This window comes from Nicotiana tomentosiformis, chromosome 5 (genome assembly GCF_000390325.3).
Source record: "Nicotiana tomentosiformis chromosome 5, ASM39032v3, whole genome shotgun sequence".
Classification (NCBI taxonomy): Eukaryota; Viridiplantae; Streptophyta; class Magnoliopsida; order Solanales; family Solanaceae; genus Nicotiana; species Nicotiana tomentosiformis.
In genome coordinates, this window is record NC_090816.1 from 24,636,869 (window position 1) to 24,653,632 (window position 16,764).

At 34.3% G+C, this 16,764-nt stretch overlaps 1 protein-coding gene across 1 annotated transcript; it reads right to left on the bottom strand.

Annotated features, from left to right (window-relative positions):
* Positions 1-10,108: 10,108 nt before the first annotated feature.
* LOC104098324 (glucosamine inositolphosphorylceramide transferase 1-like) lies at positions 10,109-16,217 on the bottom strand. Its single transcript, XM_009605029.4, has 4 exons — positions 15,637-16,217; positions 14,538-14,660; positions 12,931-13,098; positions 10,109-12,105 (listed from the first exon to the last, which is right to left on the bottom strand). The coding sequence occupies exons 1-4, from the start codon at positions 15,928-15,930 to the stop codon at positions 10,423-10,425; spliced, it is 2,268 nt and encodes a 755-aa protein (XP_009603324.1). The 5' UTR covers positions 15,931-16,217; the 3' UTR covers positions 10,109-10,422.
* Positions 16,218-16,764: the final 547 nt, after the last annotated feature.

The following is a 16,764-nucleotide window of genomic DNA, read 5'->3' on the forward strand; positions in this document are numbered from 1 at the left end:
CGTAGAGGACATACGATATTATTTGCATACCCTTCACATTTATCGTACCTTTTTACAAAGTTTTCCGCCTCGTCTTCTATTTTTGGCCATTAATACCTTGCTCTTATTCACGTTTTTACTAGTGACCTTCCACCGACGTGATTTCACAATATCCTTCATGTATCTCTCGCATCACATATTCAGTTTGTGAGGGTCCAAGGCATCAAGCTAAGGGTCCATCAAATATTTTTCGATACAAATTGCCTTCATTAAATATTATCGAGCTGCTTTCATTCGTAAAAGTGGGGAGTTTTTTATCCTCGGGTAATATTCCATACTACAGATAATTCACTAATTTATTTCTCTAATCCCATGTTAAATTACTAAAATTTACCTCATTCTTAGATTGATCGAGCGATGAGTGGAATAGATGCACCACAAATGAATTTTCCGTATTCGATATATCGTATATCGATCCCAGATTTGCTAGTGCATCACCCTCCGCATTCTTTTCTCTTGGAACTTGAACGCCTTTCCACACTCGGAATTGACGCAATAATTTTTCTACTTTTTCCAAGTATTGTTGCATTCATGTTTTCTCTAGCCGCATAATTTTCTTATATTTGATTTACCACAAGTTGTGAATCGCTTTATATTTCAATCTGATCAATACCCAACTCTTTTGCAAGTTCTACACCTGCAATCACTGCCTCATATTCGGCTTCATTATTAGTTATAGGGTAATATTTTATTGCTTGCCTAATAATTTTTTCTGAAGGTAAAATTAAAACAATACCCAAAGTTGCTCCTTTTACATTTGAGGATTCATCAATGTATAATGTTCAAGTCCCCATATTAGATCTGGTAAATATTCATACTTCATTTTCGACTTCAGAAAGTAAGCTCAAACTGAAATCTACTAGTACCTGTGACTTTATGAAAGTTCGAGGCTGATAAACAATATCATATTCACTAAGTTATATTGCTCATTTAGCTAATCTTCATGATAACTCATATTTATGTAAAATATTCCTTAATGAAAAAGTACTTACGACAGAAATAGGATGGCATTGAAAATAAGGCCGTAACTTTCTTGATGCCATTGTTAATGCTAGTGCTAGTTTTTCTAAATGAGATTATCATGTCTCAGCATCCAACAAAGACTTACTATCATAGTAAATTGGAGATTTTGTTCATTATTCTCCTCGCACCAATACCGCGCTTACTGCTACTTTTGATATAGCTAAGTAGATGATTAATCTCTCTTCATCCATTGGCTTTGACAACAGATGCGGTTTTGATAGATATACTTTCAAATCTTTCAAAGCTTGTTGACAGTCATCAGTCCATTCAAATTGATTTTGCTTTTTCAATAATGAGAAAAATTTAAAACACTTCTCTGAGGATCTAGATATGAATCTCCTCAGAGCTGCTACTCTCCATGTTAACCTTTGTACTTTCTTTTTACTCTTGAATACATATGGTATCTCTTTGCTTGCTTTAATCTGAGCCGGATTTACTTTGATCCTGCTGTTAGAGACAAGAAAATCTAAAAATTTGCCTGAGGCAACACTAAAGGCACATTTCTCCGGGTCACTAAAGGCACATTTCTCCGGGTTCAGCTTCATATTGTACTTGCGAAGTAAGTCAAAAGTTTCATTCAAATGCCTGAGATGATCTTCTGTTTGCACTGATTTTACTAGCATGCCATCGATTTAGACTTCCATGGTTTTCCCCAAGTGTTCTTGAAATATTTTGGTCACCAACCTTTGGTACGTAGCTCCAGCATTCTTCAAGCCAAAAGGCATACTTTGTAGCAATAAACCCCTATGCCCGTAATAAAAGAAGTTTTTTCCTCATCTAGGGAATCCATTTTTATTTGATTATTTTCAGAATAAGCATCTAAAAAAACTTAAAAGTTCATGACCAGTAGTAGAATCAATTAGTTGATATATATACGGTAAAGGAAATGAGTCTTTAAGGAATATTTTATTTAGATCAGTATAATTTACACATACTCGCAATTTTTCATTCTTTTTTGGCACGACAACAGTATTAGCTAACCAGTCAGGGTACTTTATCTCTCAATTGAACTAATTTTCAGAAGTTTATGTACCTCCTCTTGAATTACCTGATTTTTAAATACTCTCTCCTTTCGTTTCTTTTGCTTCACCGGAGGGTGTAATATATCTTCATTTAACTTATGAGCTATTACTTCTGGTGGGATACATATCATATTTGAGTGCGACCGGAAAAAATAATCAGTGTTAGTGCGTAAAAATTCAATTAATTTACTTTTCAATTTCGGGCTTAGGTTTGCCCCAACATAGACTTTTCTGTCGGGCCAGTGAACGAATAACACAACAGCTTTGAGCTCTTCCGTAGTTGTTTTAATAGCTTCGTTCTCCTCCGATTCTTTGATCACGTTAGGCCTCGCATCAATATCTGCTTCATTCTTCATACTTTCAATTGAGGTAGAAAATAAATTCTCCCTTAGCTGAACACTATGATTGATATTCTTCATCTCCGTCTTTGAATTTTTTGCTCGCCACAACAACTATGTTAGTTTCACGTGTCGCTTGTTGATATCCCTCGATCTAACGAATTCCCCATTGTGATGGGAATCTGATAACTCGATGCAAAGTTGACGTCATTGCATCCATGTATGCATCCACCACTTGAAATTTGTTGTCTTTCATGACACCCTCGGCAAATGTAGATAATGTAATTTCTCCCTCTGTTATGATACTTGAATTGTCGAACCCAAACAAAGATCGAGCCTTGGGTATCACACGATCAGTTGCTTGCATCTCATCGAGCACTCTTAGTAATATGATATTCACATAGCTACCTGAATAAATCAAAACTCGCTTGACAAGAGTATCATGAACAAGTATAGATATTGCCATGGCATCATTATGAGGTATGAACAAGCCGTCTGCATCCTCATCATCAAATATTATGATGTCTCCTTCCAAAACTTGTCGAATTCACTTTCCGCGGGTCACTGAGATATTGACTGTTCATTTTGCTGCCATGTATGTAACTCCATTAACCTTATCACCCTTGGTTATTACTTTTACCATCCTTTTTGGCGATGGGGGCTTTGGTGGTTCTTCCTTATTTTTCATATAAGTCTACTTTCCTTTCATACTAAATAGATCAGTGAGATAGCCTCTTGTCAGTAAATAATCAACCTCTGCTTGTAGGAGCATGCAATCTGTTGCTCCGTGACCCTGTCATTATGGAATTCACACCAGAATTCTAGACTTCTTTTGTTGTGATCTGATCTCATCTTTTTTGACCATTGCACCTTATCACTCATACCTCTTAATACAACTACTAATTCAGAGGTACCGGCATTGAAATTGTAATCTCCTATTTTTGATTGGGAATTTAGATTTTTTCTTCTTGTCATATCTCATTCCTTTCCAAATCGAGAAGAAGAACTTGTCTCCTTCTACCGTGCTCTCTGATAAAACCGTGCATATTCTGGTTTTGGTCTAAGATCTCGCTCCGCAAGTCCCATATAAGGTTCATACCTATTTTTTTCCAGATCTCCTTTCTGATTCTGACTGTCTAGATCTAAACCTCTCATCCACCTTTCGACTTTATAAACATCATTCCAAGTAGTTGCAGGAAATTCTCGTAAACTCTCATTTAATCTTCTCGTGGCTTCTGAACTTCTCTCATTCAGGTTACTTGCAAATGTCATTGCTTTCCAACTATTAGGTACACAAGGTAACATCATTCTTTCTCGCTAGAATTGATCCACGACTTCTCTGACCAATTTCATATTTTCTTGTTTTATCTCGAAGATATATTTCATTCTTTTCTCTATTTTTTGAGCTCCCAAATATGCTTTTATGAATGAATCTGCAAGCTCAGCGAAAGAGTCAATTGAATTTTCAGGTAAAAGAGAATACCATGTTAGTGCCCCCTTCGTAAGGATTTCACCAAAACTTTTCACCAATATTGATTTGATTTCCTACTTGGTTAAATCATTTCCCTTGACTCCTGTAGTAAATGCGGTAATGTGATCTCGTGGGTCGGTAGTCCCATCTTACTTGAAAATATTGGGCATCTTGAACTTTTTCGGTATTGATAATGGTGTTGAACTTGGCTTTCATGATTATTGTGAATAATTATCAATATCCACTCCTTTAATCAGAGGCCGTACTCCCGGTATCTGTTCTATCTGCTCGTTTTGTTCCTTGAGTTGTTTCTGCAAAGTTAGAACTTAATTTTATAAATTAGAATTATTTGGTGTACCTGATCCTCCGACTCCAAAATTATTTGGTATGTCTCCACTTCCAGAGTTTCAAGCCCTAAATAAGGGTTTCCACAATTGTATTAACTGGTGATGGAGCCTGGACAACACTCAGTAACCCACTTGCAAAAGCACGCAAAGCTTCACCGATCTGCTGCGTAATAAATTTCTTCAAGTTATCTTGCACATTTGACTGTTCCTCATATTGATGTCCTGCATTATGATTAGCGGATCTGACAGGTGAATGTTTTCCTAAACGTTGTGGAGTATGTGTGGGTGTGTGGTACAGACTCCTCCATGCTTGTTGTCCATCCTCAACCTGAACAATTTTATTAGTGCCAGACATAATTTGTTTCTAAAGACAAAATATGCAAAGGGAAAGTGAAAAAATTACTTCCGGTAAGGGAACCAATTTTTTAAATCAAAAATAGCTTTTGTGGTAAAAACAAAAAAAAAAGAATAATTTAATTTCTAATAACCAATTTTACTTCACGTTTCTTAATATAGATGAATTGCAAACATTAAAAATAAAATATTGAGAGAATAAGGAAAAGAAAATCTTATTGATAGTCACAGCTTTCTTCCAAAAGGAGAGAATTAGATCTTCAAACAACAAAATATAAACTATAAGCAATTGACACTATAATTTCGTGAATTTCTTGATGATCGTACAAGATATGGTAAGGGGTTTATATAAGAGTACAATATGTAAATATTTCGCCCTACTTAATTCTTGCCCGCTATTAATATTTATTACATTGATTACCCGTTACATGGATAATTTATAACTGTTATAGTAATTACAGCCAATCGCGCGTAATCAGGGATTATGTCGATTTCTCCATATTCACGGCTATTAATGAACCTTTCTTTCTTGTAGTCTTTAATTTAGCTTTGTGCCATCTGTCAGCATATCATTGGTCCATATAGCGAGTCTACTTTTCCACCAATAAAGTTTGGTTTTTGAGCACCCCTCCAATAAAGAAATAACAAAATCTAGAAACATAAGCAATTAGAACTCGAACTCCATTAGCCGCATCGCCATGCACAGAACTCGATGGGGGCGATCCACCTCGTTTGATGACTCGGACAGTGAACTCACTTGGTCAGAGAAGCTTGAGGTTGCTGGTAGTTGGGACGCTCTCGAATGGACCAAAATTGATGTAAAATTCCTTTCCTTCTCTCCAATTCCTTTCTGGGTTGCTCAATTTTACAATTTGTTTAGTTGCTCCTAGTTTTTGGAATGAAATGTGTGTAAATTGTTTACCTAATTACATCAAATCAATAAACGCATGCTATATGTTCACACATACTTCTCTCACTTAACCATGATTAACTACTCTAATATATTCTCACCGCGTTAACTGTAGTAAACTTATATATTTTGGTGTAATCAATAACATTTTACAATGAAATGTGCCCGAATAGAGCATAATGGATATAGAAGATATACATAGTGGACTGTAACTTAGTTGAGAGATTGATGTATCCTTGAAAGGAATGGGCTTGAATAGAATGAGGTGTAGTTGATTGATTATTATTTATTTCAAATTTCTTTTTGGGTATTGTTATTTGCAGCCTGTTTCGAGGTCGGTTCCTTTAGGAGTTAAGCAATTCTTGCTCGAGGCAGAGCATGTTGTGGTTGAGTAGTTTTATTTAATGTTCTAAAATATTATGTAAAGTTCTACTGTTGAAAACTTGAAATATAAAATTTAAAAACTTGAAAAGGAGTTTTACTACATCTCTAATGACAACTGTACAAAGAAATAATGAAGTATTATTTTATTGGTTGAAAAAGATCAAATAATGAACACAAGGAAATAATAAATTTCTTAAAAATTAATTGTACCTTTTAAACAAAGATGGTGGTTTTCTTGTAGTAAATATATTTGCATCAAGTAATAAGGTTAAATAATGAATATCACAAAGTAATGAAGTTTTTAATGATTAATTGTAATAACAATTTTATTCAAAATGTAATGCATTTATGAAGGATAGAAAAGTCGATCAATATTTTATATTTGAGTTTTGTGCTATGTAATTCTTATAATAATCATAACTAAAAGGTTTCAAACTTTTTAAACTTTAGTTGAGGTTGTTCATATGAGTGAGTAAATTAAATTTATATCACTTTTAAGTACTTTTTCATTTTCGAAGTAAGCTGATAAGGGAACACAAAGCTTGGTTTTTGTGGCTCGAGAAAGTGGAGCATTGACGTAAGTAGTAATGATCATATTTGGAGCCTAGGTAGCATTAATCTATCTGGGTAATTTACTAGTTTTAAGATACGTGTGTTGCACGTGGAAATTGTGTCTCTTAATAAAGAATTATATACAATAAGTATAAATTATGTATAATAGAAAAACGTCCAAATAAATGCAATATGTATTTAAATGAAAAATAAGTTTAATTATATTTTAGTGCAATAGAATCTAAAATTATTGAGTATTTAAAAGAATATCCGAAAAAAGAACCTTGGATACAATTAGTGTCATTTTTTTTGTCTTGCGCTTTCATACTATTAGTACATTGATACAACATGATTTTCGAACATTTATCAATGTACTACTTTGATTAATCTATTTTAAATAAGACTCTTATTTGAAAATTAGATTTTCTTAAATCGTTACTTGGCACACGTTCGTTTGTCAATTCTATTTCAGTTGTTATTGCGAGTAGTCCTGAAATCAACTGTACACAAGTATTTTAGTACTAACAAGGTAGTACGATCGTAAAAGTCGATCAAAATATTTAAAATTCTATTCAAAAAAAAATTTAATAAAAATACTTGAATGCGTAATAAAAATTGAACAGAGTAGGTAAATTTATCTCTTAATGCATTGGCACCACAATATATAATACTTAGTTTTCATGGGTTAAACAACACCGTATCATACTGCAAGTCAGTCCATTATCTCGGTATAGTTTAATTTCAGCTTTACTTAATAGTACAAAACAAAGATTTATTATCAAATGATTTAACTTTGTCAACTTTTTCATTAACCACAAGTTTTATGCCTATTAGGTTATACAGCAAAAGTGACGACTACGACGTTATATTCTTGATGAGCTCTTCACAATTAATAACAATACACGATTGATTAGTATAAATATTAAAGAAAGGTAAAACAATTAAATTATTCTAAAGTAAATTGAAGTAAATTGCTATTTCAGAAAATTTCAATCTCTGAAGATCAAAGATTGGGAAAAAAAAACTCGTAGCTGAACTTTAACAAAGACATATAACTTTCAAAACGTAATAAATTTGTACACCGCACCTTAAAATTTTGTGATGAAAAATATAAAACAGTACCATAGTGTTCTATAATGACTATTTTATGAGATAAGGAGAATTGTTTAATTGAACTGACGAAATCGTCAAAATTCTGGGACGCCACTTGTTAATGTTTATTCTTTATAAGTAACACAATTTTTAGATCATGTAATATCTATAATAAAATCGATCAAAATAGGTAATAAAACAAATTCTTGGAAAATATGAGCAACTTGAGCTGGTACAATAATCAGCAGTTTTAATTATAAAGCATAAGGCAAAATAATCTTGAATAAATAAGATCTTGAATTGATATCATGAGTTAGAATGTCTAACCATTCTTTTTGGTTACGGAATACAATGACCTAAAGTTTACAAAATCTATAAATAAGTCATTAAACTAATAATCATATATGAAAAATTGTAAACAAAAAATACAAAACTAACAACTTTTTAATTTATATTGCCTGTCGAGAATACATGAACCATAATTATTACTTAACTTCCAAATCAAACTAAAGACTAAAAGGTTTACCTCAAGTACAAACAATTTTTGCCTCTAGAGCCGTTGTTACTGCCGCATCCAAATCCACAAAATTTTAAGAACTTCTTCCAATGATCAATTGTAGGATACCTACAATAATTAAAACAAAAATAGAAGTTGTTAACGAAATAAAGCTACATACAATAATTAAAACAAAAATCAAAGTTGCTATCAAAGATCTGTAGCATAAGAAAATTTTGACAAAGAATCCTAAATGTAAAGTGAATACTAAACCTAAACGAAGAAAAGACATAACTAAGTAAATATTTATTGGTAAAAGAATTCTAAACTAAAAGTGAAACTTAAATAGATAAAAGCCATACGCAACAAAAACGGAAATAAACCGCAATTTTTAGTTTTATTCCATAGGAAAATTTATTAGAGTTTATAATTAAATTTTTATCCAAAATAATAAATAGAATTTTAGTTGGTGTAAAAGTCTAAATATTAGGAAGATAATTAAAATGACAATTTTATTCAATGTAAAATCTATTTTTAAAGGGTAAAAAAAGCGAACGACATTTCGCTAAGGGACTTCGTGCTTTTAATATAGTATAGATATCAATTTTGGACTTGGAGCTTTTTCCTCTTTCGTATTCACGTTAGTTATTTATATTAATTGAACTCGGATCTCTTTCGTTTTTTATATTCATTTAATTGACCCTAACTTGTTTGGGATTGAAACGTAACTAATTTTGTGTATTCATCTGGCTGACCCTTAATTTTGCTGTTCTAAAATGTTATATGAGGTTAGCTCAAGGAAATGCTTCAAACCTAATGTCTTCTTTTTTCTTTTCTTTTTTTTTTTTCTTTTTTTTTTTTTTTGGGTGTTGTCTCACAAGCACCTTCTTTGAAACAGATTTGTTCTTCCAAAAGTACTACTGTATTGAGCTAGAGAACTCTGCAATGACTTTTCTTAAAATAGAACATCAGCTTTTTAAAATAGAATATAACTTAACTCATATTTCTGAAGAGGACAAGGTGGAAATTATATAAGTTACTTATTTGATACAGAAACTTTTTAGGCTTTATTCTCTAAATACATTGATGTTAAGAAATGTAATGTGGTGGTTCGACTCAGGATATCTGTTAATTTTTATTAGTGTAAGAACACAGTATACACTGTAGTTCCCCTACTGAAATGTTGAAAACAAGGTATATACAACAACAACAATAATATCAAACCAGTGGAATCCCACAAATAGGGTCTGAAGAGGGTAATATGTACGCAGACTTTACCCCTACCCTGGGAAGGTAGAGATGTTGTTTCCAATATACCATCGGCTCAAGATAAAAATAAGGTATGTAAAGACTCCCAAAAAAAAAAAAAAAAAAACTGGATACTTTTGCAGTATTTTGAGCAGCAAAAAGTCCAATAAGTTAACTTTGTTGGATAAGCTTGTCTGCAAGATGGCTTTTGGATTAACAAACAACATTAGTCATTTTCTAATCCATCTCCTATCATTGGGAAGTCTGAAATATGTAAAACACAACTAGTTAACCCCCTAGGTAACTCCATTTTAGTTTGATGGAAATGTACATGAGAGAAAAGAACACCTCAATACCAAAGAAAAGCATACTGAATTAGGTAGTCATGTAAAGAAAGCTCTGGTTAACATTGACAGACTGAACAAGACAGGGCAAACCAATCTTTCAAAGAAGGAAACTATGACTAATTAGACTGTAAGTGACCAAATGACAATATCGATATAGGAAAAGATATTCTAATTGAAGAAAAATGAATTTATGAGGTTGTCAAAGAGGCTAGTGCTTAGTAATATCTTTATTCTCTTCTTTTCTCCACCATAATAATATTTCATTTTCTTTGGTAGAATGCTAAGCTAATCCTAAGAATCAAAAGAAGAATCCATCCAACAACTCTTGAGTTACAGGTGATACAATAAGCAAGTAATCAGTAAGATGTACTTACCGTTACAACTGTTGCATTCCCCCTCATTTCAACTGAAGAAACACAAGAGATCCTCTTAAATAGCTCAAAAAAGAATTTCACTATTTTGCATAAAAACAAATCATAAATATCTAAGAGAACTTCAATTCTTATAGAAATATGGCAAAGAACTATAAACAAGTGAATCTAAACAAGAAAATTTAAGAGAACTACACATCTTCAATTCTGATAGAAGGATGGCAAAGAACTATCAACATATGCATCTAAACTAATGTACACTTAAGACTGGCAAAAACTACTTAAACCTGGAGTCCACCCCAAAGCAAACTTCACAAAAGGAGGGAAAACTGACAAATCATAAAACCAAAATTATACCAACAGGGAAGATTGAAAAAGATGAAAAACAGAAAACTGAACTTCAATTTGATGTTAGAATTTTCTTCTGGCTATACATCCCAACCATCCATTCGGCGGTTAAACTCTGACTTCCGATTGCTTATGCTCCCATACATTTCAGAGAACTTCTCAAGGCAACTACTTCGAAGGGCATAGTGAGTTTGCGTATTCCCACTAATTGCTACACCAGAAAACTTTGAAGTATCAATTGCCCATGCGGGTTTCACATATTCGACTGTCTTTGAAGAGCTTGTGTTCGCATACAAGAAGTTCAACAGCACATCCTCGCAATTAAAAAGATTGTCCACTGTTTCCCTACCAGCTGCAGCCTCTTTGCTCCAATACATTTCAAAAGCCATTTTACTATCAATGAAGGCCGCTCCAGTTAGAATCATATTATATCCATTGTGCTTCCGAGCATGACTCTCAGCCCTGTATTTCAACGGGCTTCCATTTGCTAGTCGGGGGTAAAAACCTACAATTCGTTCAGGATGCTCACGCCATACCTTAAATCCTCGCTCAACGTCATCACAGGGCATCATAATGTCATCGTCGAGCTCAAGAACAGATCTTGTCTTTATGGAAGCGTCAACCTTGAATCGATTATTCAGTGAGTTTTTTTCCTCTACTCTAATCCTCACCGGAACTGCAGAATCAAACTCACTCAATTCTGGAGGTTGTCCTTTGTTCCACACAACAACAATCTCACGCACTGAAGAGCACCTTGAGTAATGCTCGACATACATTTTAAGATTCCAAAGCCGAGCATCATAGGTCATTGTTAATAAAGTGAACTGAGAATACTGACCATGCAAGGGGTAAGCTTCATGTGCGCCACTGCCTCCATATATGTATTTAACTCCAGTACACATTAACACCACTATTACTAAAAATGTTAAAGCTAGAACCGAGCTTCCACTGCAAGTGTTTGGTTTTATTCTGGTACGGAGAGATGAGCTTGCTCTATTCAAGTGGCTGCAGAATAGTCTCATTCTAGAAGAAATTAAGTTTGACTGTTCCCAATCCAACGATGCATCACTCCTCTTTCCAAAATCGTGTGGGCACCAACTTAGTGGAACTAAACCTCTAACAGCTCCAAGTAACATACCAAACAATATAACCAGGGCTGCAACACCTAAAACTGATGCACAGCCTAAATTAAACCGTCGACTTGCATCTCCCGAAGGCACTCGGTCCCCATCCATTACTCCAATCCACTCTCCAGAGCTTAGTCGCTGCACATCAAGGTGATGGCTGCGGGCGCCATTCCAGGCATTTCGTCCCTTAATTGAGGCTTTAAGGCCCAATGGGACTTCAACTTCTTTGAACACATTAGTGGTTAAAACTTCTACTTTGAAGAGACGTATTCTCCGTCCATATGTTTCACCATCATCTTGGCCAACACGATAAAGATAACCATCAAATAAAAAGGGTCTACCTCCATTTCGGGCTCCCATGCTCTTATCTGCGTTATAGATAGGATTTTTCTTATGTGGTTTCCAAGGACCAAGTGGTGAGGTGCTGTACCAGATCTCCAACTGACCATTATACTCTGTACCAATACCTCTATGATCAGAACCAAAAAGCCAGTATTTCCCATCATGTGGAATTATAAATGAATCAACAAGAGGCTTTTTCATTATGATCTTTTCCAGTGTCCATTCCATGGGAAATTTTACAGCTCGATAAAGACGAAGTTGTCCTTTTGCTCTGCCCTCAGGCATCATATAGATCTGTAAGCAACAATAAAATTGATGAAAATATCAATCACTAGTCCAAGAAAGTTAAACTTAAATGGTAGTTGTAAGCAAGTAAAAAATAATGGTGCCAAAGAGTCATATTTGCTGACAAGCAGCAAGACTTTTGCCACAAAAATTTATGAAGACCGAAAATTAAAGTAATAGAAATTGTCTAGGCATCTTTATATTTGGCATTTTCAATATTGAATAATAAAATCATATAAGAGCATAATCATCTATATCATTACATGCTATCAGTACCGTACAAAATTCTAGTAAGATGACACTTAGTAATCTTCCAGTTTTGTTCTACCGATAGAGTGTTCTACCAATTCTAAACCATCTACAAGCAAATATGAACACTCTCACATGCTATCACGAGCCTGCACATGATACTAACAGATCCAGCATTCTAATTTCCTTCCATTCCCCATGGACCCTCTTTTCCCATCTTTTTTTTCTTTTGTGAGATGACAATGGTGTTCAGGCCAACTTGTGCACACCTCAACTATTCCACCGGGTACCTGCTACTTCCACCAGCACAGGTATTGGTAACTCATCCTACCAAAGCTTAGGCAGATGGGAAAAAATCACCTAATATTTCAAACGTTTTTTCCCCCGCTAAGATTTGAACCTGAGACCACATGGTTCTCCTCCAACTTCATTAACCACAAGCCCACACCCTTGGGTGCGACCCTCTTTTTCCAAATTAAACTTTCTACGGACAAACTTCAGAATTTTATCACAGCAAGTCTAACGTTGTTTAGAATGGAATTGAGTTGCACGACATGCTAATTGTTCATGAAGTCAAGAACTTACATTGCCATTATAGTCAAAGACATAAGGATAGGACAGATGCCAGTCTTCATCCAAAGCGATACCTAACTGCTCCCATGATGCTCCCTTATCAGTACTTCTTGCAACTCCAATATCCCCTTGCATTGTTATTGAATTCTTTGTTTCAAAGAACATATAAAGGACATCTCCCTGAATTATATAATCAAACCTCAGATTATGGATGTTCCACGCCACATCGAAATGCAAGAGAAGTTTAGAATTTAGGTTAACAAATAAAACACAAGCAAACAATCAAGCTCCTGCAGGCAGTAAAGGAGAGAAAACTAAATATTCCAGCAGAGCCATAACACCCTAGAAGAAAATAACTCACATAAAATATCAAATAGCACCAAACAGACACGTCATATATGTGATGCTACTTATGCAAAATAGGCCCGACAGATCATAAATGATGCACCCAATAACATTCTGAAACTCGGCCTGCTTTTAATGGTGAATAATTTAATCAAGACTTTCTTTTTACTTTCTATGTTGGTGAACTAAAAGAGAAACCCCTGACAATAACTACTTATGTTTTGAGTGGAATGAGAGTGGAATATAGGGTGCCTATGATATGGAGTTAGAAAATCATCTTCTGGATCACTTTTCCGTGTTTGGTTGGGATATAAAAGTAGGTAATATATAATTACTGTACAAGGTATAGGAAAATTTATAAGAATAATGTTTTGGTAATATGTATAAAGGGTAGATCACAATGTCTAAACTTTGATTGAAACAAGTGAGATTGAATAAATGTGCTTGACCATTTAGGTATATTTCTAGTGCAATGTTGAAACCCCTTGATGCAATTAAACAAAAACTTCTGTTTACCTATAAAAGATAAAATACGCTGATAACTGCTCTTAAAAACAAATCCGCCATTCCATTTCACAGGGAACAAGCAGAGTCATTAAGGCTTAATTCGAAGGAACTTCTTACAAGATATTTAAAAGAAAAAACTGAAAGATTAGTTGGTTTAGATGAATGCTCTACTCACTCCCTTCCATTTGACAAGCATGGGACTAAGGGGACATATTTAGAATGGGTTACATTAGAAGTAGAGATACAAGAACGGTTGATAGGTTCATTTTCAAAAAGAATGGTTGATAGGCAAAACGTGAGATATATATAAACAACTTCAAACATATGTTTTGATATGACTTCTTTGGTATACAAAAAGTTGCTACTTTTTTTTTATCAAGAAAATTGCTAATAAAACAAAGGGTTATTAAAATTAGAAGGACTAAAAGAGAACGCAGGTCAAGTTCCTCTTATTTTCTTTCTTTCTACCCTAAGTTAAACCATGGCTCGTTACATTATTAACTCAAAAGGCTGGGCATATTCACAGCATGAATAAATGTAAAATCCTGCAAAGTAAAGCAACACCAGAAGGAGCTAAAAGAATATTGTTAAGAAATAACTATCATCTTTCCCATCCTAAAAAGAGTTAAAGATGCTTCATGTTAATCCCATCTCACAAATCTACAAACCCAATTTACTGTGGAGAAACATTTAATAGATACTTACTACTACTCAGTCAATGATCAAGGAATTAAAAGGTGTAAATAGAGAAAACAAAAAAAGGTTACCTGAACATAAAGAAAGGGGTCAGCGACAAAATTGCTGGAAAAACCAGCCACAGAGGCTGAAGCACAGGTGATAACAGGATTGGCTACTGGCCATGCCGCACTCTTATTCCTCCATATATTCATCTGCCAAAAATTTCCAGACACAAAAGTCATACACCAATTAATTCCTAGAAACCCAGAACCTTAAGCCTTAAAAAAATTCAAACTTTGAGCAAAAGATTATTGAATATACTCATCTCTATATGCAATTAGCCTGAAACTTTCCGCAAGAACAACTATGCCTCAGTCCCAAAGACGTTGGGTCGGCTATATATATCCTCACTGACCACGTTAAATCGTTACTCCATTTAAACTCTGATTTTAGTTCTACCTCGTCCTCTTCGAATACCCTCACTTACCATGGTTTCACACCTACAGACCAGACCGGTCCATCTGGAGGTCAACACAGGACATGACCAAAAGCAATAAATCACTAACCCTAAGATCCTTTCACCAAAATTTGACCAATTAACAAATACCCAAAAACCCCAGAACCTCAAAAAATTCAAAATTCAAACCAAAACAGTACAAAGCTGAAAATTTGAGCAAAAATGAAACCCAACTCAGGAAAGCAGACTTAAGATCATCTAAAAAACCCATTTACTTAAAATCATACAATGCGAAAAGCTTACATCTTTACATGCAATTAGCCTGAAGTTTTCCAATTATATTCAAAATAATCACCAAAATTTGCTCATTTAAAAATACAAATAAAACCTAGAACCTCAAAAAATTCAAAAATCAGTACAAAACTAAAAATTTAAGCCAAGTGAAACCTAACCCAAAACAGCAGATCATCTGGAGAAAAAGGATTTAAGCTATATACAATGCGTATAAAATAAATTTTTTACACAGTGAATTTGAACCTATATTAGCTGGTTAGTTACTATTTTTACCAATTATCAATTAATGCTTATCAATAAATTTACTTATAATTACCTAATAAATAACCTATGTGTCAATATATCTTACACTGTTAGTGCATAAAACTTAACCATTTACCCCAAATTCAGCAAAAGAGTAAAGAAGAAACAAATCAATACAATGTGAAAAAGCTTACATCTTCAATGGGCTTGAGGGAAAAAGGGGAATCACCATAAAAAACACCAATGGACCATGAACCCTCATCATCCTCTTTACATCCAATGGCGGAGAGTCCAGCGTGGACATTTGGGGTCATCAAAAACCGAACATAAAGCCCACAAATTGAACCCAAAATGATGAATGAACCAATTAAAAACACAAAAGCTGAAGAGCTAACACATGGATCGTTGTTGTTCTTGTTCTTGTTGTTGTTGGGTCGGGTCGTCCTGTGGGCTGAGGACCCGGAAATTACAATTGGGCTTGAACCCATTAACGAGGAGGGTAAAGGGTGTCGCCGGGAGTAATGGAAGACCGCCGTCGGCGAGATCTTAAAGGCACGTGCTATGCACGTGATGTGAGAGAAACTACGACAAGGAAAACCAACATCAGCAGTTTTGGATATGTGGAAATTTTGAAAGGAAAAGTGAGAGGAAAGAGAAATGGAGACTTTTGATGAGAAATGATATTATTGTTTCTCTCGCTTCTCTTCCTTTTCTTTTCTTTTCTTTTCTTTTTTTTTTCCAACTGTTTCTCTCACTTGTTTCGCTGTGGAATTTTGGGAGTCTAAAAAGTTGACAAGTTGAGGTGTTTGGGGGACTTTTAGGGAGGGGGAAAAAATGTTTTTTGAGTACTTTTATCCATAATTTGTTTTTAAGAAAAAGTCCAAATTTATTCATATATTATACTATGAAATTATTTAATTTTGTGGCAAGCTCCAGCTACTCAGGTAGCATCTATAGGCAATTATTTAGTTGCACCTCCTCTGGTTTGAGCATCTAATATTCATATGGGGCGTGGTGCAAAAAGGCAGACCAGCCAGACTCTATGTAGTTTTAAATAGACAGAATGCTGAAATGTTTAACAAATTTATTACAAGTATGTAATGATATTATTTTATAATTAATCCAGTTATTATGATTATTAGTACAACTTAACTCAGGGTTCACTCAACCGATTGTTTAGATCAGGTGTCAATCACGCCCTACCCCAATTTTAGAGGCGTGACAAGTTAGTATAAGTTTTAGATTCCTCTCACTTTTGATTCATTCATATTCTTCTTAATAGCAAATTGTTTTGTGTTTGTCTTTATAAATTAATAGAGTTC